Source organism: Hippoglossus stenolepis, chromosome 6 (genome assembly GCF_022539355.2).
Source record: "Hippoglossus stenolepis isolate QCI-W04-F060 chromosome 6, HSTE1.2, whole genome shotgun sequence".
Lineage (NCBI taxonomy): Eukaryota > Metazoa > Chordata > Actinopteri > Pleuronectiformes > Pleuronectidae > Hippoglossus > Hippoglossus stenolepis.
This window is the reverse complement of record NC_061488.1, coordinates 26,520,663-26,548,567: the sequence shown is the minus strand read 5'-3', so window position 1 is coordinate 26,548,567 and position 27,905 is coordinate 26,520,663. Positions and strand designations below refer to the sequence as shown.

The 27,905-nt window shown below is 40.4% G+C and overlaps 2 protein-coding genes across 4 annotated transcripts in view; one reads left to right on the top strand and one right to left on the bottom strand.

Annotated features, from left to right (window-relative positions):
• Positions 1-967: 967 nt before the first annotated feature.
• stk38a (serine/threonine kinase 38a) lies at positions 968-16,888 on the bottom strand. Its single transcript, XM_035159705.2, has 14 exons — positions 16,777-16,888; positions 13,496-13,633; positions 12,766-12,817; positions 12,229-12,351; positions 10,665-10,748; positions 10,450-10,573; positions 10,207-10,361; positions 6,108-6,219; positions 5,917-5,978; positions 4,928-5,045; positions 4,713-4,836; positions 4,415-4,510; positions 3,458-3,552; positions 968-3,367 (listed from the first exon to the last, which is right to left on the bottom strand). Exons 2-14 carry the CDS (start codon positions 13,624-13,626, stop codon positions 3,231-3,233), a joined length of 1,413 nt encoding a protein of 470 aa, XP_035015596.1. The 5' UTR covers positions 13,627-13,633; positions 16,777-16,888; the 3' UTR covers positions 968-3,230.
• Positions 16,889-19,457: 2,569 nt separating this feature from the next.
• Positions 19,458-27,905, top strand: part of LOC118111117 (DENN domain-containing protein 2D) — a 32,062-nt gene continuing 23,614 nt past the window's right edge. The window contains exons 1-6 of one of the 3 annotated variants that reach the window (XM_035159455.2): positions 19,458-19,704; positions 22,857-22,923; positions 23,050-23,136; positions 23,321-23,386; positions 25,147-25,233; positions 25,418-25,483. In XM_035159455.2, the coding sequence (XP_035015346.1) occupies positions 19,675-19,704; positions 22,857-22,923; positions 23,050-23,136; positions 23,321-23,386; positions 25,147-25,233; positions 25,418-25,483 (403 nt within the window). In that variant the 5' untranslated portion in view covers positions 19,458-19,674. The remainder of the gene's footprint in view (positions 19,705-22,856; positions 22,924-23,049; positions 23,137-23,320; positions 23,387-25,146; positions 25,234-25,417; positions 25,484-27,905) is intronic. The other 2 variants (XM_035159456.2, XM_035159457.2) reach the window with 2 other exon arrangements.

Genomic DNA, 27,905 nt, shown 5'->3' with positions numbered 1-27,905 from the left:
TGTTTTGGGAGGTTACTGTGACCTACACATTTGACCTTGGATCACCAAATTCTATTCAGTTCAGCCCTGAGTCCAAGTGAATGTTTTAACCAAATTTGAAGACATTCCCTCCAGCTGATCTCAAGATATCACCCTCAAGAAAAACATAACCATATTTTGTGAGGCCACCGTGACCTTTGGCTACCAAAATGAAATCCTTTAATCCTTTTGTCCAGGTGTATGTTTGCAACATATTTGAGACTGGACCCCTTTCCCCCCAGTAACATCTGCCCCTGCTTACATCAATCATGTCATTGTCACTACTCACTTTATAAAGGATTAAAGTTTGTCACCAATGGCCTTACTAATGGTTAATACACCATATATTAATTTCCACATGTGCCATTAAAGAACAGCTTGAGTGATGTCACTGTTTTGTTAATCCGTGACTGATGAAATGTTTCACTTCATCCTACAAATGAGATTTTCAGCTCCTGTGAATGTCGAGCAAACTGCAGTTCAATGTTCTCTCAGGCTTTAACGTGACGCATCATTTGAACTTTTTGAGACAATTTTAAAACTGATTTTGGAGCAATATTGCTTTGATAAAAGCAATAATTATTTTAAATGATTCATTGATTAAATGATTAATTTGTACGCATGCATAACCTGTTTTTCAGTTTAACAGGGTTTAAACTTGGCACTCAGATATTTTTGCTTTAAGTTTAAAATCAGGTTTAGTTGGTCTCATTGGGACTCCAGTCTGCTGAAGATCGGATCTTAAGTTGACAACTGACTCTGGTTCGGACTGACTGTTCCTCTAGGAGGCACAACAGAGGAATTACAATGAAGACGATCAGATGTGAAGGAAGACACAACTCAGTAAGTGCAGAGTAATTCATTGTCAAATAGCAGAAAACAAAAACAGCCACACGCCACAGTGAGAACAGTGGTTTAAATAATGTACACCCACCTTCCCAAACCCCCCCCTTCTCACTCTCAGGTCACATGTGCTACAGCATACACACATCTGAGCATTGCATGTGGAGAACATTGCATCGTTTCTCCAGATCATGAAAACATCCACACGCACTATCTGAAATCTCATTCACTCACCCACCAAGTGGCATCATGAAACCAGACCACATGCTCTGCTGCTGGAATCAGACTCATCTGCTGTCTGGTCAAAGCATGCGGAGCAGGAGCATTCCAATAATAGTCAAAGAAAAAAGCTCCTTGTGTGCTTTTCTACAACGTGTTACAACGTGCTGAGCTTCATCTACACACTACCTGAAGAGGCTTTTTACAACAGACGATAAGGAAAACCTTCAGACTGAGCTGGTGCATACAGAAGAGCATTCCTGCCACAAACAGGGAAAACGTGAGAAAATGTTAAAGAGAACAAAATGTCATTTTTTTAAAAGTCAAAATTATAAAATACTTGGTCTGATTTAAGTCAAAACTGTGTATTTAAAATTAATGTCAATCTTACAAAATATATATATACATATATCAAAATGTGATATAAACTAAAAAACAATTCTGACTTACCAATATGATTCAATTTGGACTTAGTGAGTCAAACCTACAAGAGTAGCTTATAATTTGACTTCATGAATCTTTTTTTCGATAAATTTCAACCATGTAAGAGGCTAAATGATTCAATTTATGGTGTCAATATTGTCACATTCCAAACGTTTCATATTTTCTCCTGGGAAAGGAGAAATGTTCTTCTAGTTGCACCTCAGATCAGGACGAAGAGGAAAATAAAAGGTCCAGACCAGTCACACAAACACCATTTTAAAATTATTGTGGCAAAAAAAAAAAGGAGGAACTTCTTCTCCACGACTCCATAAAACTTAATTTACATTCATTTTAAATGACAGCATTTTGGATATTGTGTTCACTGGAAAATGTTAAGCCCTGTGCTCCCAGATTTGAAAGTTCAAACATCCTGACCTCAGGAATGAACAATTATGCTATTACACATCAAAATATATTAAAGAAAAAAATCTCAACATACGGTTATCAACCAAAACATTTCAATGTCTTGTGAATGTAGCAGCTGAAGCAGAGGTGAAGGGGGGGGGGGCTAACATTAACAAGCAGAATTGTTTCTCTTCATCCAGGATCATTTGAGGCCATTTGTCATGAAACAATTATTTATTCTCGCAAGGCTGAAGATTTTGAATCTAGAACTATTGTCCCCGGTTTTTCTGCGGCGTTACATTAATGCAGCAAGTCGAGCTGACGCTCTGTCTTGGTGGCTGCAGTGAGTTCAGCAGTTCTATTAATATATCCATTCATCTGCTTTAATTTAAGTTTGAATGGGAAGATGTACTGACATATGACAAGTTTGTGGCATTAAAATATTCCAATGCAGACATTTGTGGGGAAAGTTTTCTTATCCGGTCGAATGAAAACACCAATCCAAACAAACCAATGGGCCTGACTTTACTGATCAGACATCACATAAGGTGCTCAAGGTAATTGAACATAATGTCAAATGTAAATGTAACAAGACTCTTGTGTTTTGTTTCTCACAAAATGCATCATTCTCATATTCACACTTATCAACAAGCAAATATTCCTAGCACTAGTCTATAAAAGGACTAAAAATCTAAGTTTAAGGACGTGACGTGTCAGAGAGATGAAGCAGAAAGTCTTTGGTTGGATCGTCTGAAAGAGCCAGCAGCACTGAGCTCTTAGAGGAAACGAGAAACATTTGGACAGAATCCCTGAAGAGCACCTAGTTCACTTCAAGTGACAGCTGAACGCAACGTCTGAGTTGACAAGTCAACATAAAGCAGTGAGCCGAGTGGATGTCCTGATTTAGAACAAGAACCCCTGGTAGGTGCAACAGACTGCTGCTGGTTTATAGAGAGGGAATGTAGATGATGCTGGTATCAGGAGTGAAGACCTCCCACTGCATCCACTGGTGGAAAAGGCAAGTGGAGAGAATCACTTTAATCCCACAGTTCTGTTCTCAGGTATAAGCAGGAAGTAGAGAGGTACCCTCGGAAGCATCAGAGAAAGAGAAGACCTGCGGAGATGAAGGCAGCAGTTCCTATGGTGGAAAGCAATGGATGTAATTGAGCCCCTTTATTATTTGCAAAGTCCTGTGACGAGAATCCTCATCAGTCAGGTACCGCTGAGAACAGGAAGCGTTCTCCTTCAGGGCTGAAGTTCAGGGGTTTGGACGACTCATTCAGGTTTCGTGGCGGTGTCGGATAAAAGCCAGTTGAAGGTGCTCATCTCTTTCCTGACTTCATGTAGGACGGTATGGCTCCTCGGGCGGTCAGGCCTTCGAAGCGTTTGTATGTGTAGTTGATGAAGACCCAGTCCTTGTTCTTCAGGTCAACCTCAGTCTGGTTGGACACTGGGGTGGCTGGAGGAGGAAGAGGAGGAGCAGGGTTTTCAAGCACTTCACAGCAGAGGCATGAAATTTGAAATGTTTTCATCAGGAACAGTACGGTACCTGTTGGTGTGAGGATATCGGAATCAGGGAACTCATCAAAATGGGAGGTGTCGTCGATGCTTTTGATCTCGATGGGAATGGCAGCAGGTCTCTCCCTGGAGAGCAGATCAGTCAAGTTAGAGAAGAGTCAGAGGGGGAAATGTTGCATTTGAGAACTTTGAGAATCAGAGCTGAGAAACAGCTATGATCTGCACTATGAGCCTGGCCTTCATAAAGCAGCTTCAAAGAACACACAAACATTAGTACACAACTCATACATGACACAAGGTCTGTGCTGGGGTTCACCAGAGGGGTGCTCCATAAAGAGGCTCTTTTGAGTGAACGTATTATCTGATTTAGCTGTTTCATAAACTCTCTAGAGAGTAAAGATAACCTATTACAATCAATTTAGAGCACACACATCTTAACAGCTAAAAGGCAGAAAAGCTGTTTTCAGTCATGAACTCCAGAAAATGTCTGGGGACCGGAGTTTGTGTTTCACATATGAAGAACGCAGCAGCAGCAGATTCTCCAGTTAGACGGGTTCACAACAACACAGGAATCTCCGGAGGATTCAGGTCAGGTGGTGGTGCAGCAGGTAGAGGCAGGACATAACATACTAATTCAGCTGCAGTCTCTCCAAGTTAATGTCTTCGTTGGCGACTTCTACGTGTATACCTCTTTTTAATCTCACATGGGCTCACTCAGATATTATTATTATCCAGTTCTTACAAGGGGACTGGCAGGAAATACTCCAAAGATTGTCCGGAGCCACTGACTAACATTTGTGTTCTCTCTTACAGCCCCTCTGGATAATTGCAGGAGATTAGACTAGAGTTCAGTGCATGCCTGAAAGCAACATACTGTCTCTAGTAGTTGATAGTGATAACTATCACTCATCTAAGAACGAGGGAAGATTTCACATGTCTCAATGTCGTAAAGTCAAAATTAAGATGAGCGTATGTCAACAGTCCTTACCTGATATGGTCGTAGTCCACGCCCTCAAAGAAAGGATTGGACTTTATCTCTTCGACAGCTACAGCCCCGATCCTGTGCTCCTCCTCACAACAGAACCTGTTCATGACATGTGTTCACTTAATATCATGCAAACCATTTCAGGTGTCAGATGCTGTCTCAGATCTTTGTTCAAAACAACAATGCATCCACCATAAATATACAAAACGAGTGCAAGCACTTATCAGCGTGTGACCACCGGCTGCATCAACGACTATAGTAAGTGTGAGAGTGGTGGGAGATGCCCAGAGGTGTATCTTACCTGAGGATGAGGTCTTTGGCCTTTTCTGATATGGGAACTTCTGGGGGAAAGGTGAGCGTCTCTCGCCAGTTCATCACTTTCCTGTACGTCTCCTGAGGCGTCTCAGAGCAGAACGGAGGGTAACCTGTAGATCACAAAGACCAGTCATCGTCATTCTGACCACATCTGGCCTAAGTCTCCCGGAGGTGAATGAGGTGGTGTGCGTGAGTCATTACCGATCAACATCTCATACATGATGACTCCCAGGCTCCACCAGTCGCAGAGCTTGTTGTATCCATTTTGCATGAAGACCTCTGGAGCGATGTAGTCTGGTGTTCCCACTGTGGAGAAAGCCTGACAGGAACAACACAAAGTTTGCTGTGAGGTGACACATTTTCTAATAGGCTTCTTGTTATGAACATTGAACATTTGTTTCTTCATCCGAGTTCACGTGTCACATAAGACCTTTCTAGATTTGAGTTTCTGCCCTGTGCTTTTCTCACTGGTTTAAAATGGATGAGAAAAGGTGACAAAAAAAAAAATCTGAATTTGACACCATTTTAATCACAACTCTGATATTTCGGCAAATGTTAGGCAGTCAGTAAACTGGCACTGTTTCTGAACTAACACAATGTGTTCATCTCGACCGAGTCTTTTGAGTTTCAATTATTTTTAATAAAAGCTTAACCAAAATGTGTTTGGGAAAGAATTCAAAATGATTCAGATTCATAAAAGCCTGTTTAATTTGTATTCATATTTATCACCTAGATAAATCATAACAGAATTCTAGACATGACGTTGGTATATTGTTGAGCCTGTGAAACAGATGTTGAAGTGTTGAGTCAAAAAAGTAAATATTTGTGGGGCTGGATATTTTCAAGATTACTTTATATACTAAAAAATAACTTGCTTTGAAAAATAAACATGTTACTTTACAGGAGTGTTTTCACTTTAAAAAAAATTAATTAAAGACAAAAATACAGACATATTCCAGTCCGCATCAAATATGAAGTAAATCGTAATATTAGCTGACTTATTGCATTATTCCCTTTTGTGAAAAACATTTAGGCCTCAGGTGAGGGTAAATTTACCCATTTTATTTTAAACTGTAATCTATATGCTCATATGTTCCATACACAATCTTCATAAATGTGGATGAAAAGCCAGCTCTCATTAAATATGACCAAAACGCTGTCAAAATATTATCATATCTGTTCAGACGTACCAGCTGCCTCCTGTTCCTCTTCCAGGTCTCTGCTTTCCTCTTGGAGTTCATGTTCTGGAAGGCTGTGGAGAGAGCGCAGCACACTATTTAAAGTGACACCCTCCTGTTGTATTAAGGACCTTAATGTGTGATGAATATGAGCTGAGGTTGCATGCAGACTTTAGATGAAATAAAGGAAAAGGTTTACTGACTTTGCTTACTGAGGTCACTGGGCAGGCTGTGGTTCAGGTTTTTGTAGAACTCAGTGCGGTGAGCCCTCTTCAGCCCAGTGCACAGACCAAAGTCAGACAGCTTCACGTGACCCTGGAAACACACGAAACACAATATTCTAACACTGAGGTCTGTAGCACACAGTGCGAGCCCATAACCAAGTTCAGTACAGTGCTGCAAGCTAAGTCTTCACTGCAATCATAAATAACACTAGTAGCTTAGATGTGTGTTTCATATGTAGACTGGAGGTAAGATGAGGGGCAGTGCCTCTCTCTATGTAGCTGATGGACGATGCTGGTGGCTAGCAGTGTGATTGCGAATATCACTGTCTTGAGATCTTGTGGCGACTATGGGAAACCGTGTAACCCTATCTGCATTTGTAGAGTTTGCCAACCCACAACCCAAGTAATGTTAGTTGCAGTCTCACTTTCTGATCTGTATCCCAGTATATGTTTGTAAATGTGTGAAGGGTCCTGAAAACACAAGTCTGCTAACAGATTATTAACAGGATTATTTGGACTGTTAAATTATTTGAATTACTCTGGCAGGTAATGTTGCTTCCTTGTTAACTTAACTACAAACTAAAGAACATCTCTTCTGTCTCTGTAATTCTATAAAAACAATCTACATAACTAACTGTCTCTAGTTGTTTTGGATGCTGTTTGTTTGATGATGTTTTGCAATATTAACTGCTCAAAAAAATTAAGATTAACACTTTAATAACACATCAGATCTTGATGAACGAATTCTTCAAGATAAAAATCTTTACTGATGTACATTCTATAATTTGTTGAGAACAAAATGATGTAACAACGGTCAATGGAAACCAAAATCATCAACCCATTGAGGGCTGGATTCAAAATCATACCGAAAATCAAAGAAAAAACTGAATTCACAGGGTGATCCAACTTGCGTGACTTTTATCACAGCAACTCATAATGTGACTCAGTACTGTGTATGGCCCCCACGTGCCTGTATGCACACCAGACAACGTCTGGGACTGGTCCTGATGAGTTGGTGGATGGTGTCCTAGGGGATCTCCTCCCAGACCTGGATCAGGGCATCAGTGAGCTCCTGCACAGTCTGTGGCGGTACTTGGCAGCGTCGGATGCACCGATACATAACGTCCCATAGGTGCTCAATTGGATTAAGGTCAGGGGAACGAGAGGGCCAGTCAATGGCATCAATGCCTTAGTCATCAAGGAACTGCCTACACACTCTGGCCACATGACACCGGACATTGTCCTGCACCAGTGTAAGGTCTGACAATCTCTCTCAGGATTTCATCCTGGTACCTAACAGTGGTCAAGGTACCGTTGGCTATGACATGGAGGTCTGTGTGACCCTCCAAGGATATGCCCCCCCAGACCATCACTGACCCACCGCCAAACCGGTCATGCTGAATGATGTTACAGGCAGCATAACATTCACAACAGCTTCTCCAGACTCTTTCACGCCTGTCACATGTGCTCAGTGTGAACCGGCTCTCATCTGTGAAGAGAATGGGGCGCCAATGGCAGACCTGCCAATTCTGCCGTTCTCTGGCAAATGCCAATCGAGCTGCACGGTGCTGGGCTGTGAGCACAGGTCCCACTAGAGCAGGGGTATTCAACTAAAATGTAAAGAGGTCCAGTTAGAGAAAATTTCTTGAAGCAAAGGTCCGGAAGATCATAATGTCTAACTATTTAGTGTGATATATATTTAAGTAGCCTAGTAGTTGTATCAACATCTGCATGTACTAAATACCTGACTGTCAAATCAAATGAATTCAGTACGATTCAAAAACTTTGACAATATTTATTGTCACGTAACAAAAAACTGAACATATATGTATGATTGCAGATATGTATAATGTTCTCTCATTAACTAAATAAAAGTAGGGCTGCATTTCAAAATAAGAGAAAATAATTAAAATGTGAAAATTGTTCAAATAAAGGGCTTAACTTCAGAAAAATAAAATAAAGGGAGCAAAAGCTTGAATTTCCCTTTTTCTGTTTCACATCTTGACTCAAAAGTCTCAACCAATTTTACAGATAATAAATCTCAACACATCTTAACAATTGAACAGTTTTAGAATCACTTTCTTCCCCTCTTATATCCCACTCCCTCACTTTGTTCGTCTGTTTCTCTCCTTTCTCCGTCTCACTCTACCTGTTTCTCTCCTTTCTCCGTCTCACTCCTCTGTTTCTCTCCCTTTCTCCGTCTCACTCCTCTGTTTCTCTCCCTTTCTCCGTCTCACTCCTCTGTTTCTCTCCTTTCTCCATCTCACTCATCTGTTTCTCTCCATTTCTCCGTCTCACTCCTCTGTTTCTTTCCCTTTCTCCGTCTCACTCATCTGTTTCTCTCCCTTTCTCCGTCTCACTCATCTGTTTCTCTCCCTTTCTCCGTCTCACTCCTCTGTTTCTCTCCTTTCTCCTTCTCTCCATCTCACTCATGTTTTTCCTACTCTCTGTTCTCTCCTTTCTCCGTCTCACTCCTCTGTTTCTCTCCCTTTCTCCGTCTCACTCCTCTGTTTCTCTCCCTTTCTCCGTCTCACTCCTCTGTTTCTCTCCTTTCTCCGTCTCACTCCTCTGTTTCTCCTTTCCTCCCTCTGTTTCTCTCCCTTTGTTTTCTCTACCTGTATCTCTATCTTTCTTTTTCTTTCTACCGTCTTTTCATGTGTAACTTGCCTCTAACTCTCTCATCTGTCTGCACTGTAGAGTCACAATGTTTACCGCCTGGAATGCACAGACTTGATTGGCTGAGTGGTATCACGTGGGATGGCTTAACTCGCATGCAATTGGTCTGTGCGTTTCCTCATCCGCTAAACCACTACCGTAAAGACTACAAAAGCTGCGCCGGTTACAAATAGAAGCGCCCCGTCAGGTTTTAAATCATAACCTTCTGTTTTGGCTGTAGGTCCGGGTCCGCCTGTTAGTGACCTCTGCTCTAGAGGAGGTCAGGCCCTCATGCCACCCTCATGGAATCTGTTTCTGACAGTTTGGTCAGAAACATGCACACCAGTAGCCTGCTGGAGGTCATTTTGTAGGGCTCTGACAGTGCTCCTCCTGTTCCTCCTTGCACAAAGGAGCAGATACTGGTCCTGTTGGTGAATTGATGCCCTTCTACAGCCCTGTCAAGCTCTCCCTGTATAAATGTCTCCTGGTATGTCCTCCATGCTCTTGAGATTGTGCTGGGAGACACCGCAAACTGGACTACCTGTGCAACCTGATTAGGCTGCAGGTACCGCCTCATGCTACCAGTAGTGACAAGGACACTAGCAGAACATATCCTTCCTGAATCAGTCAGGAAGGATAATTAGAGAGCAGCTGTCTGTGGCCACCACATGCAAAACCATTCCCCTGTTGGGTGTTGTCTTGCTTTTGCTTCTTCATTGCACCTGTTGTCAGTAGTCAGAGTATTGTATATAATATAATATTTAGCTTTAGCTATCCCTTCAGTTCAGTCAAGCAGTCCTTCTCCAGAATCACTTACTCCATCTTTACGTAAACACATGTAAACTGACAAAAGCCGTTTTCAGACATGAACTCTGGAGGATGTCCACAGAATTGCGTCCAGACTTTCACCCGAGTTTGTCTTTCACACATGAACAACAGTGCAAGAGATTCTCCGCTCTGACGCATTCATTACACAGGAATCTCTGGTGCGTTCAGGTAAGGGGTGGTGCAGCAAGCAGGGGCAGGGTGTGGTGTGGTGTAATAATTCTGCTGCGGAGATCATGTGTGATCACAGCACATCAACACTGTCAACAGACCATGACACGTGTATTGCATCATCCTGAGATATTTGTTTTCTTTTAGTTTTTTCCATTTTTGCATCTGTCTCATGTTAAAAACATCCCTCAGAAGATATCCTACTGTGTTCTCATATCAGCTCATTTAGACATAAGACACAAGAGTTTTTACTAGGCAGGCTGGCTGTGAAAGTCCAGAGAAAGTCCAGAGACTTGGACATTTGCATTTTCACATACAGTTCCTCAGGAGAATGTCAGCAGATTCTGCAGATTTCAGTGCATGTCCGGAAGAAGCTAAACTGATCTGTATCTAGTCTACTGAAAACAGTAAATGAAAACTGACTCACCCTGGAGTCCAGCAGCAGGTTGTCTGGTTTGATGTCTCGGTGGATGAAGCCCAGCTGGTGGATGGAATCGATGGCCAGCACTGTCTCTGCTATGTAGAACTGAGTGGCTTCTTCTGTCAGAGTGTCTTTCTTCATCAGCAGAGTCATCATGTCACCTGCAGCACAGCAGCAGAAACAGTCAGATTTACAGTCAGGAGAAATGGATTAAAACAGATGACAGTGTTGTTGGGTTAGAGGTCAAACCTCCAGGCAGGAACTCCATGATGAGGTAGAGGTTCATCTTATCCTGGAAGCTGTAGAACATCTTGACAACCCACAGACTGTCTGCCTCTACCAGAATATCGCGCTCAGCACGAATATGACCAACCTAACAGACAGGGACAAACACAGGCGGGTTCAAAAATGTCATTCACAAACAACAGCAGTAGTATTCCAGTTTGAGCATTTTGCTGCCTCACCTGTTCTTTCTCCAGCATGTCAGCTTTACGGAGGATCTTCATGGCATATACGTGACCGGTGTCTTTCTTCTGAACCAGACGGACCTAGAGGCAAACACAGCAAAGCTCAGACCAACAGATGCTTCATCAGTGGAAAATCGTCTCTGGTCTCTCAACCAGTCGTGCTTCATTTTACACCCATCTCTATGCAGACGTATGTTTTTATCCTTATACTGACATGTATGATTCCAGTGAATGATTGCCAGTGTGTAACATGCTGTCTAGAGACTTTAACAGAAGATCTGTACAACAAATTTAGCATCTGCTTTAATGTGACACTTGGTCACAGTCCCTTCTGTCCCAGAGTTATAATGTTGTCTAAAGACCAGAAAGCCGTTGTATCGGAACATAATGATGTCAGGGTAAAACTGACCTTAGACCTTTTGCATATAAAGTCATCATTTTATGTTCTGAAATTGTGTCATGAATTTGATGAATTCTTGCATCATGGCCAAAGATGCGTCTTGGGATGTCACAGTGATCTCCGACAACTACATTCTAATCACTTATCCAAGAGGCCATGAAGAAATTCCCTCAAGACATTCCTGAGTAATTATTCCAACAAGAATGGGATGGATGGGTGGACTGATGGTTAAATACAAGCAGTCGACTCATTTGACTTAATGCGGTGCTTCGCAGCTCTGACTTAACGATGCATGCTGGACTTAAAGCAATGCATGCTGGTAAGAAATTGTGTCCAACTTTTGCCGGTGCTGCAGAACACCACCATGTCACATTACATAACTTGCGGCTGCAGGATGGCTGCACTGACAGCGATCCACCTCTAGTTAGAACTAGGGCTGCACGATATATCAGAAATCTATCGTCTTGGCGAGATCAACGTGTGCAATAGAGGTATCACTAAAGTTGGCAAAAACTGTGATAAATGGTGTTTCATGCGCCGCGCATTCACACTCTGCATGTCAATATATTTGACCAATCAGATGGAGTCAGTCCGCCTCCTCCAACTAAATGCTACCGTGTGGAAACGTTTGTCCCGAGTTAAATTCATCACTATGAGCGGTTGATTATATAAAATAATTGTGTAGCTGTGTAGTGATCCCAGAACCTGAGGGAAAGGTAACTGCGCACAGACACACACTCCACTGCTGTGTCTCTACAGTGTGCCTGAGTGGTTTATATATATTTTTTTATGAATCTTGACTTTCTATTGCTCATAGCTTAAGAACTTCAGATGTGGCCTTGTAAGTTATAAGACCAGGGGGGACAGTTGTGTAGAAAGACATTGTTGGTATGACCTGAGTGTTTTGTGTGTGTTGTCACAGATAAAAGAGTATCTTCTCTGCGTGCCACTGTGATCCAACAGAGTACACACTTCTGTAGGTGTGTTTATTATTAAGTCTAATGCGGTGCCTGTCAAACTGGAGCATCACCTTTGATGATGTCATCAGTACTATCATCTACGGGTTGTCAAACATAACAAATTCACCATATTAACAGCACATGCAGGTTCAAATAAACTAGTAGCAATGTATTTTTACACTGTGTGTAAAAGGGTATTTACCTCTCCAAAAGCTCCTCGGCCAATCACCTTCAGGGACTCAAAGTCTTCCAGACCCAGACGAGTTCGTTTCAGACGCAGAAACTCTGTCTCTTTCCTTGCATGCTGAGAGCGCCGAATACGTTTCTGCAGAGCACAAACCCTACTTTTAAATATATATATATATATATATCTTTGTGATGCTTACAAATTGAGAACTAAATTAGAAGAACTGCCTTGTAGATATGTTGGAATAATGATAAACACATCTACCAACCAACTACTTGTTGGAAAGGGGTAAAACAGAAAACAGCTACATCGTTCTGATAATTAAAAAAATCTGCTACATCTGTACAAGAGGCCACTTTGGATCAAACACTTGTGAAGACAGTCATAATGAATGCTAAAATACTGTTCACTCAAAGACAACAAACATCAAGCACCTCACAGTATTGTTTCAGCAAGCCTCATGATCTGACCAACACTTTGACGCAAATACTTTGAGGGAATTAACACATACTGCAACAGAGCATTGTGGGAAACCCTGCAGATGTAACTCACCTCTTCATCAGCCAAGCCCTCCTGATCCATCACTTTCTCCAGCTTCTGCTGTCTGGAAAGACAATTACTTGTGTTTTATAGCCACCAAATAGAGTATGCACACCCCATTATATCATTTGGCATATAGCATTATATCATATGGAAATAAGGCAAAATCATAGACTTCACTGCCACTTTGTAAAACAATGTACAACAATTCAGAGCAAAAGGAGAGACCATACGATCAATCAATCAAGTCCGATTCATTGATTGTTGAAAAACTACAAAATTCCTTTGAATAGCACACAGATGTAACCTCGCCTTACAGTCGACCACTACCAAACATTTCTGCATCCGAAAAAAAAGGCAATTTCCTCCAAGTCTTTGTGGTTCTTTCTTCTGAAGAGACAGTTTCTTGCACAATAAAGTATCTACAAGTGTAGATACCACACATAATGTGGTTGCAATGTGCGAAAACCTATACTAAAGTATAACTGTAGTATACAGTGCTGTCCTTGATGCCGAACCTTGAGTTAAGGAGGTTAAGCTCTAGTTATATTAGGGTAGAATTTGAAGACGCAGTCATTTTTCTGTTTCGCTATGAGATAAAACGATAGTTGAAGAGTACAGTGGATTTCAAACATTGGGGTCACATTTAATCCGGGCACATCTGTCGGCAGCACTGCAAAAACTCAGCATGTAGCCATTTAAAAAGAATCCCATATGTCAATGTGAAAGTCTTGGACATTACCTCATCTCTCTCTCCTCATGTTGGGCAATAAGGTTGCTGTAGAAGTTCTCCAGGGTCACTTTGGCCATAGTGACCCGCTCCTTAGTGTGGTTACTCATGGAGGAGCATGAGCTCTGGCCGGTCATCGCCATGCTTTACCTGCAAATACACGAAAACAACAAAGTGAGCCGCATGTCCACCATACAGTACACAGTCCACCTTTTGTCAGTCCACATTGCTGCCACATAGGCTGAGCAAAAGTACAGCACTGTACTACTGTACCACTGAGAAGAAAGACGCTGGATTAGATAATGGATTGCTGTTGGAAGCAGCCGAGTAGGCTGCAATGTCTGCTCTATTAAATGTAAAAATTACAATGGTGGCTACCCAGAGAAAGAGGAAGGAAAGCTATGGGCTCTGCTGCCTGAACAGAGCAATAACATTGTGACACTGCAGTTATGAAGAAATAATGACGAAATTGGATTTGTGCAATGTTAGCAGATTCCATATTTGAGACAGATGAGATTTAAGGGAAACTGAGCTCATATTTGAGTCTACATTTACACTGTAATCAAATCGGATACTGCAGTCAGTACACTCTCATGTAGTAAATTGTGTACTGTACAGAGTATACTGATTGGTGTAGTGCATACATTTCCAACAGGGTAATGTCTCAAATCAAGCACGTTGGTTGTGCATTCACCAGAGAGGACGATCACAACATGCGTTCACAATTGTCATCCATCAAAAATATTTTTACGCCGCTTCAGTCATGTTTTTTGTGAGTTGCCCTCATGGAACTAAAGCTGTAAACTGTGCAAGAAAACCTCTGGTGTGGTGCATTATTCAAAAGGTAATAAGGTAGAGCTGTCACAATAACAAATGTTGTTGGACGATATTTTGTCCCAGAAATTATTGTGATAAATTATATTATTGTCATCATTGTGAAACCGTTTTAAACCACTAGTATAATGAGAATATTATAGCATAATCATGCAAGTATATCCTTTCAAAGGTAAATTAACTTAATTCTAAAGAATATTTAGTCTGACATTTTAATTAGATCTAAACTGTCCAAGGAAAATGTTTCACTTCACAGCCTTTTGGTCGCATGTGTCACACTCTGGTGCCCTGCATTGTCTACCCCAATAGCAGCCCTCTACAGAATCATTTGTCCTGCTACAGTTTCATAATAAGCTAAAGAAATGTTTACACTCCCCATAACAACATAAAAGATTCAAATGGGATTGGGTTTGGTTGTGGTGGGAATTGTTGGGTTCCTCTTGAATATTGTCAATAATGTGGATTGTGATTCTGAGTAGTACAAATACAATTGAATTGAATAACTATAGTATTTTGTGCTGTTGCTTCATTGTAAAGCTGTGTGCAATGTTCTTTGTCTCACTGGCCCTGTTCAGACCTGGTATCAACATCCATCCTGAGAACTCCCATCAAGTGGTCAGCTCTATGTTTGTCATTTCACACAGTAAAATGTATCCTGAATGGGTCTTCTGTGACCACTTGTGATTGGATCGAACTTCCCTGCTCGCAAACAATCACAAATGTCCTGTGTTCACATAGAATTTATTATTATACTGTTTTTCTCCAGTCTGAGTATAAAGGTGTGTCTGATGTCACTGTGTCTGTGTGCATGAGTGAGATAGAAAGGAGTCAGGAGGCAGTGAACAAAGCTCATGCAGCTATGCTGTTAAGAAAAGGATTTATCAATTTAAGGAAAGTTTCAGTCATTATGTGCTGAACAGTGTTGAGATTGTGGTAAATCGATGTATGGTCACTGAGAAACGATGAAGTTTGTTTGATTAATTGTGAAACGGTAGCAGGTTGGAAGATGCAGTTAAGTAGGTGGTCCTTCCTGGCCCAGGACGGTTTGATGTTCACACAGCATAATCAATGTGGTCACATGCGTCCGGGACCATCTCCGAGTGATTGGATCTCTGAATACACTTGGGTGCATTGTAATTAGAACTGACCATTTATGATCACATCACTGAAGACGGGTGTTAATACCAGGTACTGACACAGATAGAATCTAACTCTGTGTCACGATCCTTTTTCAAATTGAATTTTGATACTAGTATTTTTAACATAATTTCTTGTCTATTTTATTTAGTTGCAAAATAAATGTCCACATATATATTTATATCAAACTTTAACGACCAATTCATTTAACTAAATCATTTCATGTTTCAACTTTCATAAAAGTGATGGAAATAATAATTGTGAAATGGCATATACTGTGATATAATCCCAAACTCATTATAGAGTGAAAACCTGATACAGTTACGACCCTATGTAAAATATGGGGATGTTTTCTTATTACAAAAACCTTTACCATGGGGGCTACATTCAAATTATTGTGGTGCTGTCAGGCTTCCGAAATAGAAACCATGTGTTTGTTGTCATACTGAACCGCCTCATGTTAAGCAGTGAGAAGTTTCATTGTATTAAGAACGAGCAGTTTGTATCCTCAGCCTTGTATTGATGATAATCTAAATGTTTGTAGCGTTTCCTGCAACCGGACCTTAGGTTTAGGTAACGTATTTTGTACAGAATTTAAACGAGGGCTCATCGTGTCGTCCTCCATAAAGACATATAGTGTTGGTAACTATTTAAAAAACATATAGTGAAGCTAGTTTTGTTCAGCTCTAGGACTCAGTCAGCGTAAACACCACGTAGCCTCTGAAGTTGTTCCTCTCGGTTGCAACGTAGCCATTCATCACCCACAGAACAAGCAGATACGAACTTAACTTAACATTTAAGGTGCTTAAACGTTATCTTGGCTCAAATCTGATATACGATGGTAAGTTTACGCAGCTCCCGATATCCCACAGCCTTATAAACAACAACTTTAACCAGCTAACTTCAGTTAGCTTGCTAGTTAGCTATTAAAGTTCCTGACTGGGTGAAGTCAGAAGATAAAGTATGACACTAAACCGGAAACCTTATTCAAAATAAAACTGACCCGTTTGAGAAGGACAGTTTCCGCACCCGTTCGTTATTAGGAACTTTATTTTGAAAGATTTCGTCGGAAAACCTCGATCTTCACTTTCACGAACTTGACAACCTGAAGTTACCCAAAGCAAACAGCGAAGGGAAAGTTAGCTCGCCAACGTTAGCCACTTCTCTGCTAAAACACCTCGAGTCGTCTGTTTTCAAATACAAGGTTGTACGGTAGTGTGTCGACAGTTAATTTGGTGTAAAGGTTAAAGAAAGAAAACACCCGACATGTTGTCCTTTAGTCTGTTTGTTGTGTATTTTCAGAGTTGTCTTTGTTCGCTTACCTTGGTCGAAGGTGCGGTGCCTGCCGTCTCTTCCTCTGTGTCACTGAGTGCTGCGTGTCACCATCAGTCACAACTCAGCATGACCCCTAGTGGCTAAACCGTGTCAAAGCAGCACGCCTGACTGGCCAACTCGGAGGTGGAGCTCAGACTATTTACAGTCAATACAGTTAGAAAATTACCTTGTAAAAACAAAAAGAGGAAACATTTTTTATTCACCATGCTGAATCAGCACAGACGTTATACTTTGCTCTCACTGATGTCAGTCAGCTGAGTTTGTGGTCTGAGTAACATATTCACACACTCCAAAGAGTCTGAGCTGTGATCAAACTGTCCTGTCCCTGAATGAAGCTTCTCACAGATGTGATAAGAAAACTAAGATCAACGCAGGCAAGCTCTTTTTTTTCAGATCCTGCCGCTGTCTGACTGATGTCTGTAAATCTTGTTCCACATGGAAACATTAACTTCACGTTTCTATGTCTTTTTCTGGTGGAGTGCTTCACAGTCAACCTGCTTCATCACTAGTCTCCATTTCTCCCACTCTGATCAATAGTGTGTAGTCGTCGCTTGTGTAAACACAAATGTAAAGTCCACCATGTGACTACAGCACTCAGTCCAGTCCATTATAATCTAAACTAACTGAAAATAGAAACGTACAAATTTATCTTAGCTAAATTGTAAAATTTTACCCTCAAATTAACATAAGAATCAAAAGCAGCAGTAACTCAATTGAGTTTACAGTAGGTCGCTGCTGGTCAATAGAGGGCGATAGGGTGCCACCCCCTTGATCTACAAAAGAAAATATAGATAATAATGAATTCATGATTGTCATAATCTTTTTAAGAATAGTTAAATTAATTAGATTTTCATAATTTCGCCTTGAGATGGTTTCATACCTTTGAATATCCAGTTGGCTGCAGCATGTTCAGTGTAGTACTGCCTCTTTCAGAATGATTTCAACCAGATCACTGTCATGGACTGTGAGGCTCTTCATTCAGATATCAGGTACTCCAATTGTGGAGTATGGCGTACTATATAAGATGTACTTTGTACTACTAGAACCTCAATGGGATGAGGACATCTAAATGCACTGACCAAGCTCCCCATGGGCAGGGTACATGCATGATTTTAATGAGAGGGTAATTGATCACTTTGCTGCTTTGAATGGGAGATGAATGAATTTTCAGCATAAGTGAGTAATGTAATTCAAACAGTGATTAAATAGTGGCTTGCCACTGTAGAACCCAAATATTTTACGTTTACACATTGAACAGGTCACCTCATCCATCCTTAAAAGAGGTGCCCCCCGGTAAATGTGGCTGGAGCCACCACTGGTAATAACAAGAGGGGTTTTAGTATAACAAGCTAAAGTGATTAGCTATTTTTACAGTATGTATATGTACAGTTTATTTAATGTAAAAATATTTCTTTCTCCTTTCTTAGGATGATAGTGAGAATTCTTCAGCATTGGTAGAAGCAATATGTTGCTGTATAACATACTTTTGATCACATGAACCAAACTAACACTTTTCTCAGACCTGGTATTAACACCTGTCCCTGAAGTAAATGGTAAATGGTTTGTGTTTATACGGCGTTCTTCTAGTCAAAGCTTTACAGTGCAGTTTTGCCATTTACCCATTCACACACACATTCATGCAGTGCAACTATGTACAACAATTTCTTTATCAGACATAAATCAAACAATGCCGACAAAGCCACCAGGGGCAATTTGGGGTCCAGTATCATGCCCATGACACTTCGGCATGCGGAAAGGCTACGACTGGGATGGAACCGTCAACATTCTGGTTAGTGGACAACCTATCTCCCGAAACACATTCAGCAGTTTGTCTTTTAAGCGGATAAACGTCTTGTTGGGGGATTTGTCTGACAGCCATAAAAGTCTGGATGGCTAACAACAGCTAAATGCTGATAATACTGTGGTCCTTATCATTGCTTCAGATAGCAAAGCTTCAAGTGTCTTCATCTAGCTTTATCTTTCTTCCGCCGTACTGTCATAACTTTGAGATTTCCAAGATTACTTTGATCATGCCCTTTGCACTCTGAACAGCATATCAAATTATTAGCCATCATATGTTGTATGTATTTAAGAAAGATGGCCAAAACTCAAGACTATTGCATTACAACCAGAGGTACAGAGGATTATTCACACTTTTATATCATCTGAATAGACAACTGCAGTTCCCTCAAGTCATCTCTACAAATGATCCAAAACAGCAGGACTACTTCCATCACACCCATCTTATCGTCTGGCACCTGCTCCATCTTTATATCACCAATAGATGGCACAAGTCAGTTATGGTCAAAGATTTCAGGACCCAAAGGCAGAGCACTCCAAGGATGTGAAGATCATTTATTGAGAATCAAACAGGCTTACACAGGATCTAACTTGGGCCAGTAGCCTCAAAATGATTTAAAGAGTCAGGAAAGTACACAGTTCTAAACATTATCCAAAAAGTAGATGAACCGGTTTAACTGTACAGTACACACACACATACGCAGACACACACACACACACTCACACACACCCACACACACACACACACACACACACACACACACACACACACACACACACACACACACACACACACACACACACACACACACACACACACACACCCATATTGTGTCATCTGCGTCACAGTACTGTGGTTAAACATTGTCAGAGGAAATCCCAGCCATAGACTGAAGTCCAACCGCTCACTTAAATAAGCGCTTCCTCATACATTTGCACTTGCTTCTGCATACTACTGACTGCTGGGAAAGAGAACCTCTTGAGCTTGTATTTACTGATGGAGAAATAAAGTCAACGTTATGTCGGAGTCAGCTCATTAACAGGGAATCCAGTGGATAAATAGTTTCTTACATCAGCTCAAGACAATGGAGAAGATGTCACAGGAAGCACAAGTGGTAAGTGTGTTCCACACGCTTTGTCTGTTGCTCCTTTATGATCAACGCACAAGTGGTAAGTGTGTTCCACGCGCTTTGTCTGTTGCTCCTTTATGATCAACTTGACACTGAATTCTGGATAAAGATTGAGGTGCAATGAAACAGTCAGCAGCAGGTTGGAAACCAGAGCAAATGTTGCACAGTGAAATGTAAAGTGTGAGAAACAGTTGCTGTGAACACATGACAGCAGGAATAGAGAACTTTCATCTTGTCAACTTTCACTTCCTGCAGATTTACATCAGCACACCATTTTGGTGTTGACTCAGAGGGTAAGGCTTCAAATGTATTTACTTGAACTTGAACCATTTACTCTAATCATGTGTAAAAAACAGTAAATGTGGCCACAAAGTACAAGTGACAGTCTTTCTGCAGTCAAACTTGTAAAATCCAGAACTGATAACGGATTACCTCCTGAATACTGCAGTTACTTTAGTGTGAAACAAGTTCCATCTCATCAGTTCACATTGCATTTTACTCACCAGGGTTCAAACCATCTCAATGTTTGTATCATTTCCTCTCTGTGTAAGTGAAACAAAAATTATTTGATCGGTATCAGAGGAGGAGCAGACTGAAGTGCTGATCAACCTGAACTTGAAACACTGACTATACATGTTACTAATTACTTTGTGGTGGTGGCTGATTAAACAAACTAAATTTTAAATTGGGGTCCCTGCAGTATATATACTGATAATCTCATGATAATTTATGTCATTTTAAAAGGGGGAATGGTCTTTTTATTGTTGGAATCAATAAAACATTGTACTTTACTTGCTTTACTATTATTTGATCTTTTGGTAACTGTCACAACCTGGCTCAAGGCTGGACAAAGTAGTGTAGAACACACATGAATTTTAACTAAGAATACGATTATTTAAAGAAATGAAAAGGAAATGTAAATGTAGAAATCAAATCAGAACTGAAACTAAATGCTGTGGAAGCCATAGGGAGAGAGATCGACTGAGCGTCACCAGCTTATAAAATGCAGCCAGACCAGATGAGGTACATCTCCTTGACGACCAAACTCCTGCAGGGGGGGGGGGCCTGCTCAGAGAGCATCACATTAACTTTAACTTTAACACAAAACTAACCTGTCTGTGTGTGTGTGTGTGTGTGTGTGTGTGTGTGTGTGTGTGTGTGTGTGTGTGTGTGTGTGTGTGTGTGTGTGTGTGTGTGTCAAAACAAAGAGGATTTTTACATTTATACCCAAATGGCATGAATGAGGAACTGATTCTAACAAAAACTGGTCCTCAAATATTTGGGATTGTATAGTACAGCCCACAGCTTGTTGGCTGTAGTTCAGAATGTGTATATTTGTAACTTATGTATGATTTAATTTCTGCATTCCGTTTTCTATTCTGCATACATTTCAATTTTTAATAATTCACTCATTTATTTAGTTTTTCACTGGTTTGGTTTGATCTAAGTGTTTCAAATAATAAATATGGTTTCTCCTAAACGTCTGTCTCCGTGCTCGGACATGTCAAACTTAAACAGAGAATTCTGGGACATTATTTATAGTACACGTTTAAATTCAAAAATTTTAAATTTTAAAAGTCAAAATACTGCACTACATTTTGGATTTTATAATAAGTAATATAATAATTTAATTCTGAAGATTTTGCATATTCACTGGTAATCATGACAAATAAAGTATTTAATTAATAAAACACTGGGGTCCATTCTACATAATGAACACTTTTAATTAAAATTTTTAAATGAGAAGTAAGATTTAGAATTTTTTGATTTGCCGTACTAGTTTGACCAGTACACTTCATCTACCTCTGTGGTTTGCACTCGTACACTTGTTATTAGGAAATAATTAACAACAATTAAAATGACCACAAACAATACATGTATACACGTACGTCCAGCATTCTAAATTTTACTGAAGCAAAAGTACAAAGTGTCATCATTGTAACATGTTTGGACTATCAAATGTAGAAGTTGTGGTTCTGCTGCGTGCTTCATGATATACTGTATGACACCACTGGCAGGAGTAAGGTTGTAAATCCAGCTTGTGTAATGAACAAGGATGAAGAGAGAACCACATGCAGTTGAAACTTACATTCATGTCAGCAGCACAACAGAGAATAGAATGCCCCTTCTTGATTACTGCTAACCTTTAGGAGATAACCTAAAGAAACGCTGCACTTTGGTCATAAATGTGTGTTAGTTATGGAGTCAGTGTACCAACAGCGTATTGTGTTTTGTAGGTGTGGTCACTGTAACTTCTTAGAAATGCTGCTCTAATGTAGAACAACAGCCAGACCTGCCTTCATTTAAAGATACAACATTGAAGACGATAATTATGGAACACAAAATTAGATAGCAAATTAGATGTAGTCAGAAAAATCTAATGAGTGAGTAAATAATAAAGTCATGTTTGTTTCCCATATCCCACCAATGGTGATGTTTATTTAAAATCAACTACTAACGTTCTAAACCTCTGTTTGTAATGTTCTGTTCTCTTCTCCTGTGCTAATGCTTTGCAGCTACTTCAGAATTGTTCCTTGTCTTTAGTGAGTCCCCTTCAAACTGTTGTACAATATACTTTTTATTGATTGTGTGCTGGATGTTGTGTGCAGAGCTTTTTATAGACAGTCTATGGTGCAGAGTGAAGTTAGAAAACTTTGTGTTCATCCTACCTGGTTTTATCCACAGATTTTATAGTCAATGTTTTTTATCAAATGAAACTATTACTCTTCATGTGAGTGGCTTTTATATTATATATTATAAGTTTGAATAATTGACTCAACTGGTTACTTTGTCATACACTGAATGTTGGCTATTTCAGAGGTTTGTTAAGAAATCGACACACTCTTCAGACCAAAGTTCACAACTTCTTGCAAGACAACTTGCTAAAGGGAAAGCGAGTCTATGAATGTTGTTATCACGATTAAGGTCAGCACCTGTGCTATGTGTCTGTGTGTCACTCCAATATGGTAAAACAAAACTAATCGAATTATCAAAATGATCTGGTGGGATATAGACATTTCTTTTGCTTGCAAGTCAGAACATTATATTTTTTATGATACAATTCCTTTCTAGTCGACAAATTGATGTGTATCATGGACCTAGTCTTATATTTGTGTATTCTTCTTTCTTTTTCTCAGAATGCGGAGCAGCAACTGTCTTCAAACACAAGGAGAAGTTTCAACTTCTCATCTCTTCGTATAAAAAGTATGATCAAGTCACACACATTCACAAAGATGTAAAATGCCTATATTTGGTCCAAGACAATACCTGCATCTCAGACAGCCTTTTAGTTACTGACACCTCTTACTGCATGTCATGAATTTTCTACAGAAAGGCACAACAGCAATGAAGAGGGTGGATTTAGAAGGCCCAGAGGGTTGCTGTCGTTTTCATCAGTGCGAGATTCATCAAGGAAGGGTAAACATAATACTTTCATATTTCAGCTCCTCTCACTCATTTTAATCTACCAAGATGGTGACATTAATTCGACATTCTCTTTCAATACCATGACAAATCAGTTTGGTCCCTCATGAAGAACACCAAGTGGTCACAGTTGTCAATGCAAACCTTGTAGGCTTTATTTTTTGCATTTCAATCTCAGAGCCGGTCTCCGATGGTGATGGTGCCTCCCAGCTCCGTGGTTCTCAAGACCAGGTGAAGAAGACAGGTATGTTACAAAGTCACACAATTAAATGATCAGCGGTTTGATTCAAGCTTCACTGTCACTGGCTAATTCAGAAGCTGCTTGGCTTCCAGGTGACTAATAACATCCAATCATATTCAAACAGGTGCAGCTATTATAACCTGGCACTTTGAGTTGTGTTCCATTAGAACAAAAAGGAAATATTCCTAGTGTTCAGTCTGAACACACCTTTACTCTGATGACATACACATAAACTGAAATGTAGTAATCATGCATTGGGTTGGGGATTATTTTTCCTGGAGTATCTTGTTGCTGCTTTGAATTTTTGAAAGCTCCCTGACAGAGCAGAGTCTTAAACATGGGAACACACAGAGGCTGCATGACATGTTTTCAGTAATTTTCTTATTTTATATTGGGCTTCCATTTTATATATATTATTTCTGTCTATGACAACACCTGTGTGTAAAGTTTAAAGCAAGAATTGGACCTCAACGCTAAACTCAGACATGAAGGCAGAGTAAAAGTTAAACAGAGATTTATTGAATATTAGAATGAGCAACAGAAGAATCCGGATGATCTAACAGTTTGTAGGGGAACGGGGTGAGAGCGGAGAGGCAGGTGATGAATCTAATCCAGGTGGAACATGACAGAAACCGGACAGGGAGCAGTGGAAACAGATGGAGGGTTTGAACCTGACACACACAAACAGGCAGGAGTCAGGGTCGCAGGTGAAAACATGTTAATAAAAGCAGGAACAGAAGTCTCAGTATACAACTGGGTTAAACAGAGGATTCAATGAATACTGGGTGAATACTGGGCTTAGATATGGAGGCAGCGGGTGTGATCAGGTGAGGAGGAGACAGGATGGAGAAGACCTGCAGCCACATCCTGTAGCAGCATTCACATTCACACACAGGGGGAAATGAAAAACAAGAGAAGAAGGAGGGAGTGATACCCAGCTGGCAGCCAACAGACAGAGGAGTCAAGACACACCGAGTAGTTGAGCTAAAGTCTCAAAATAGAGTTCAGGTTACAGTATCCACATCACTAAGCAAAGAGGAAGTTAAAAAACAGAAGATGAGTCCAAAAGCACAAATATACTGGGAACAAAGGGCTGGGACGTGAGACTCAAATACTACAGTGAACTCTCAAACAGAAGAAGGACAACAGAGACTAAATCCACTCGAGGGAGAAACTAGGGAGGTGAAGGTGGAAATAATCAGGGTGATCCACAGCTGGAGGAACACAGGACAGGAAGTGAAGTTCGCTGAGACGACACAAGAGTTGAGTATACAAAATAAAACAGGAAATAATTCAACATAAGAGGAAACAAGAAAACATAACCTTTATCATGAGTCTGGGATGTTAGAGGGACGAAATCTCAACACTGTGCTTAGGACTATTGCAAATGATGTCATAATTTATTTGACCTTATTTATGTTGTTACATTGACATTATGTCATAATAATCTAAGACTAATTAGCAATCATGCAGCATTATGAAAAATATAATTTTGTCAAGGTCAATTTATTATTCATGAGAAGTTCGATTAGTTGTGTGAATTAAGTTGTACAATGACCTCTGTGGCTGTGATGCGGAGCAGCAACTGTCTCCAAACACAAGGAGATGTTTCAACTTCTCATCTCTTCGTATAAAAAGTATGATCAAGTCACACACATTCACAAAGATGTAAAATGCCTATATTTGGTCCAAGACAATACCTGCATCTCAGACAGCCTTTTAGTTACTGACACCTCTTACTGCATGTCATGAATTTTCTACAGAAAGGCACAACAGCAATGAAGAGGGTGGATTTAGAAGGCCCAGAGGGTTGCGGTCGTTTTCATCAGTGCGAGATTCATCAAGGAAGGGTAAACATAATACTTTCATATTTCAGCTCCTCTCACTCATTTTAATTTACCAAGATGGTGACATTAATTAGACATTCTCTTTCAATACCATGACAAATCAGTTTGGTCCCTCATGAAGAACACCAAGTGGTCACAGTTGTCAATGCAAACCTTGTAGGCTTTATTTTTTGCATTTCAATCTCAGAGCCGGTCTCCGATGGTGATGGTGCCTCCCAGCTCCGTGGTTCTCAAGACCAGGTGAAGAAGACAGGTATGTTACAAAGTCACACAATTAAATGATCAGCGGTTTGATTCAAGCTTCACTGTCACTGGCTAATTCAGAAGCTGCTTGGCTTCCAGGTGACGAATAACATCCAATCATATTCAAACAGGTGCAGCTATTATAACCTGGCACTTTGAGTTGTGTTCCATTAGAACAAAAAGGGAAATATTCCCTAGTGTTCAGTCTGAACACACCTTTACTCTGATGACATACACATAAACTGAAATGTAATAATCATGCATTGGGTTGGGGGATTATTTTTCCTGGAGAATCTTGTTGCTGCTTTGAATTTTTGAAAGCTCCCTGACAGAGCAGAGTCTTAAACATGGGAACACACAGAGGCTGCATGACATGTTTTCAGTAATTTTCTTATTTTATATTGGGCTTCCATCTTATATATATTATTTCTGTCTATGACAACACCTGTGTGTAAAGTTTAAAGCAAGAATTGGACCTCAACGCTAAACTCAGACATGAAGGCAGAGTAAAAGTTAAACAGAGATTTATTGAATATTAGAATGAGCAACAGAAGAATCCGGATGATCTAACAGTTTGTAGGGGAACGGGGTGAGAGCGGAGAGGCAGGTGATGAATCTAATCCAGGTGGAACATGACAGAAACCGGACAGGGAGCAGTGGAAACAGATGGAGGGTTTGAACCTGACACACACAAACAGGCAGGAGTCAGGGTCGCAGGTGAAAACATGTTAATAAAAGCAGGAACAGAAGTCTCAGTATACAACTGGGTTAAACAGAGGATTCAATGAATACTGGGTGAATACTGGGCTTAGATATGGAGGCAGCGGGTGTGATCAGGTGAGGAGGAGACAGGATGGAGAAGACCTGCAGCCACATCCTGTAGCAGCATTCACATTCACACACAGGGGGAAATGAAAAACAAGAGAAGAAGGAGGGAGTGATACCCAGCTGGCAGCCAACAGACAGAGGAGTCAAGACACACCGAGTAGTTGAGCTAAAGTCTCAAAATAGAGTTCAGGTTACAGTATCCACATCACTAAGCAAAGAGAAAGTTAAAAAACAGAAGATGAGTCCAAAAGCACAAATATACTGGGAACAAAGGGCTGGGACGTGAGACTCAAATACTACAGTGAACTCTCAAACAGAAGAAGGACAACAGAGACTAAATCCACTAGAGGGAGAAACTAGGGAGGTGAAGGTGGAAATAATCAGGGTGATCCACAGCTGGTGGAACACAGGACAGGAAGTGAAGTTCGCTGAGACGACACAAGAGTTGAGTATACAAAATAATAAGAAATAATTCAACATAAGAGGAAACAAGAAAACATAAGCTTTATCATGAGTCTGGGATGTTAGAGGGACGAAATCTCAACACTGTGCTTAGGACTATTGCAAATGATGTCATAATTTCTTTTACCTTATTTATGTTGTCACATTGACAATCTAATTCTGTCAAGGTCAATTTACTATTCATGAGAAGTTCTATTAGTTGTGTGAATTAAGTTGTACAATGACCTCTGTGGCTGTGATGGGATCTTTATGAATATGTCACAGTATGTATTTTGTATTACATTTACCTCAGGCTTCAGTTCACTGGGTTCTAGAAAAACTAATAGTTTTTTTATCTCATAGTGTGGGGGACAAAGGCTTTGCTCTAAAGCCAGGTATAAACCACCAATATATATTTTAATATATTGTGCATACCAATATGTCCACATGTGAATGTTGGGCAGCACTGTGTGTATGACTGCTTTAATGAGAGACAAATAAAACGAACGCGATAATAGTATCTGCTTTTTGACTTTTAATGCATGGAACAGCCATCTTGGATTATGAGGTCATGGCTGAAGAGGTTCGTCTGTCTCTGCGTCTGAAATCCAATTTCAGGGGACGTTCAAATGGAACACATCACTACTTTACATGCATAGACCCACCACAACATTAACACTTTAACTGTTTAAATGCTGTGTCTGATTGGTGTATAATGGTTTCTCTGCTAAACTTTTACCAGTCTTTTAGAAATCTGCAGAATCAGTTTAAAATCTGCAATTGCCTCCTTTTATCCGTGTGATGCAAGCAGTTCTGTAGCACCAATATGAATTTAAGTATTGTAGCGAAAAGCTGGAAGTTAGTTGGGAAATATGGGTCGTCCGACGGTTCGGTCCCAGGATCCCCCAGTGTGAATGCCAAAGTGTCTTTGGGCAAGTTAGTGAGCACCACATTGCCCCTGATGGCTGTGCTGGCAGTGCATGAGTGATGAGTGATGCAGTGACTGCATGTGTGAATATGTGTGTGAATGGGTAAATGGCAAAACTGTGCTGTAAAGTGCTTTGAGTGGTTATCAAAACACATAAATACAGACCATATATTTCAGCAACTTTGTTGTTGTTTTGTTTTTTAATCTATCTATTTATCTATCTATCTATCTATCT